The sequence below is a fragment of the Plectropomus leopardus genome, unplaced genomic scaffold (assembly GCF_008729295.1).
Source record: "Plectropomus leopardus isolate mb unplaced genomic scaffold, YSFRI_Pleo_2.0 unplaced_scaffold10290, whole genome shotgun sequence".
In the NCBI taxonomy this organism is placed as follows: domain Eukaryota; kingdom Metazoa; phylum Chordata; class Actinopteri; order Perciformes; family Serranidae; genus Plectropomus; species Plectropomus leopardus.
Window position 1 is genome coordinate 1 of NW_024610830.1, and position 3,141 is coordinate 3,141.

A 3,141-nucleotide genomic window follows, 5' to 3' on the forward strand; every position below is an offset into this window, starting at 1 on the left:
CTGCAATTTCTTATCTTCATACAAAAACTGATGACCGTAACATAAGGAATTGCTGTAAAATCTTCATTTTATTAATTTTACTTTAATTTTAGTTTAATAAAATACTTTTAGGTTTTAGTGTGTTGGGTTTTTCCTTTATTAATCTGTGACAGTATATCTGTGACAGTACCTTCTCCAGGCCGTGGTCCTGTCTGTTCATCAGGGTCTTCCAGTGATCGTACAGCTCGATGTCATGAGTCTGAATGTCCTTCAGAGTTCCCTCTCTCAGCACTGTGCCGTCCTTCATCGCTATGATCTGGACAAGAAACACGCAGAAAAAAAACATTTTGAGGCTTGATTGAAATAATATTACTCACTGAATGTATTAAAATGGAGTGTATTAATTAACCGGTGTGTTACCCAGTCTGCGTGTATGAGGTACTGTAGTTTATGTGTGACCAGGACTACGGTCCGTTTATCGTCCTGCAGAAACTTGAGGATTCCCTCCTGCATCAGGTGATCACTGAGGTGGATGTCCAGCGCTGAGAACGGATCGTCCTACGAGACACAAGTCAGTGGAGGCATAATGTACGATTCAAAGAATATATTAGATATATTAAAAATGACCTGTTCTTGACATTTTGCAGCACCTCTGCATCCAGTGTGAAAATTCTTCAGATGAAACTTTTAGGGAAAAATTGTCACCGTGCAGAAATACTGCAAAATGTATTTAATACACTTCTGTTACTCCTTATATTAGATGGTTTTAAGGCCATAATTTTTGCTGTGTTCATGCATATGAAATACATTTTGACAAGATTGAATATTTTTGGAATTTCCAGCTCAGCTCTTACAATAAGTCTAAAATACACAATGGAAATAAAATTGTTACCTTTAGACCTTAAGGTAAAAAAAAATGCTCCACTGAAACCCATTCAAACTGACATTTTTGATCCCACAACCATCAAAGCAGAAAACCATGCATTGGATTATTTCTGGAATTTGTCAGTTTGACTATTTTCCACCTGATGCATATGGAAAAAATACATGCTATTTCCTGTGATTCTAAAAAATTTTTTTTTTACATTTTTTTTAAATCTAAAAACATAGTGGCATCATGAAAAAAAAGGCATTTAAAGGGTTAAAATTCAGAATATTATTAAATATTTGATATTTATGTTTAGGATTGATGTTGGTTAAAAAAATAACCTTGATGAAAGTAGAAAATCAATATAATAACGTATAAAAAATGAATGTGAAATATTGACATATCTGTGAAAGGCAGAGTGATACGAGTGTGTGTGATATTAGAGCGGGCTTAAGAAAAGGGTTAAGAAAAGTTGAAGAACAATATATTTTTGAAAAACCCATCAACTTTTCCACCAGAATCATAAAGTGAACTTTGTTTATAACGTAAAATATGTTTCTGTGTCTCTGTTCTCTTCAAGTTATCATCAGTTCATCAATGCAACAACTGGATTTTCTGACCATTTTTATCCACTTGATGATTTGATTTTGACATACTCTGAAACATGTCTGTTTCTTTTTCTCCGTCTTGCTGGGAGGCTTTTTGCTATAATCTGTGTGCTATAGAGCTGTAATGGAGTTCTGGTTGTGATTATTTTATGTATTTTACGATGATGACGCATAATTAAATCCTGTGATCTGATACGAGAAGCTCGAGCAGCCGAGCTTTTACAGCAAAATGACGTTTATTAAAGAAAACATTCCCTCCTCGTTATACATCACTGTTTTATAAACGACCTCTCCGGACATTACGGAGAGCGATGAGCGTCGAAAAGAGCGACGCTGGCGGCGTTTAATGTGGAATGTTTGCTTGATAACCAATTAAAGCTGCGGTGGCAACAGGAAATTATGTAACCACTCAGAAAGATAAACACATGACAGCAGAGTGGAGAGAGAAGTGAGAAAACGACACCTCCTCGTCCCAGAGGCCGACATGCACTCTGTGTTTTATCATAAAGAAATGTTGATGTCAACAGAGGGCTTTTCTTTCTGCTGGACGTTAATCGAATTAATGGCTGATGGAAATCAGAAAATTGCCAACAATATAAACACTCATGCTATCACTGAAGATTCCTTCCTTTCGTTGTGAAATTTAAAAAACAGAATTTGAGTTGTGCACTCGAGAGAAAGCCACCAGTGTATCATATTTCTTTGTGCATTTTTAAGAGGTTTATTAGCTCACCAAGAAGACGATGTTGGTGTTCTGGTAGAGAGCTCTGGCCACGCAGATTCTCTGTCTCTGCCCTCCGCTCAGGTTGATGCCCTGAATCACAGCAACAACAAAAAATATCAGCTCCGCAAAATAAGAAAAATGTCATTTAAAAAGTAACATTTCTGCAGAATATTTAATGATACTATAGGCCCGGACACACCGAAGCAATATCAAAAAACTAGAGGTGACAAAATTGAACTGTTGCGTTGCCTCACGTTGCCTGTGTCTCAGCCAAAAAGTTGCACTTGAAAAGAAGAAAGCAAAGACTACAGCTGATGTCAACAAGCAAGTATGATCTACACCTGCATGAGAGGGAAATGCTTTCCACAGCAGCAGACAGCGGCCGTTCGCTTTCATCATTCAAACAGGGAAACTGGAAGTCCAAGTGGACGTTTGTGCCAAATTTGAGGAAATTCCCTCAAAGCCATCTTCAGATATTTCATTTGCGAGAACAAGACGGATGTAAGGTCACAGTGACCTTGACCTTTGAACAACAAGTTATAATCAACTCATTGGTGAGTCCAAGTGGACGTTGGTGCCAAATCTGAAAAACGTCCCTCAAGGTGTTCTTGAGATATCACCTACAAGAATAAGACAAATGTAAGCTCACCGTGACCTTTGACCACCAAAATTTAATCAGCTTATCCTTGAGTCTACTCAAACATTTGTGCCAAATTTGACAACATTCCTTAGAAATATTCTTGAGGTATTGCGTTCAGAGGAATGAGTCAGACAAAGTCTGTCTTCGGTCGTTTGTTTATTTCCCTCACTTCCACTTCTCGTCTCGTGCGTGAAGCTAAACTGCCAGTCTGAGTGATTTCATTCACTCACAAGCTCCAACAGCTCTGACGCCGATTCACAATCATGAATTAGCCAAAAAAACGGCTGAAAAAGGTTGGACTAGTGCCACACAAACAATGCAG

General features: G+C 37.9%; 1 protein-coding gene across 1 annotated transcript; it reads right to left on the reverse strand.

Annotated features, from left to right (window-relative positions):
- Positions 1–150: 150 nt before the first annotated feature.
- On the reverse strand, positions 151–2,269 carry LOC121963181 (ATP-binding cassette sub-family C member 9-like; the record flags this gene model as incomplete). Its single annotated transcript, XM_042513505.1, has 3 exons — positions 151–295; positions 400–537; positions 2,189–2,269. Coding segments are annotated over 3 exons (364 nt in total), but the record flags the coding sequence as incomplete, so codon positions are not given.
- Positions 2,270–3,141: the final 872 nt, after the last annotated feature.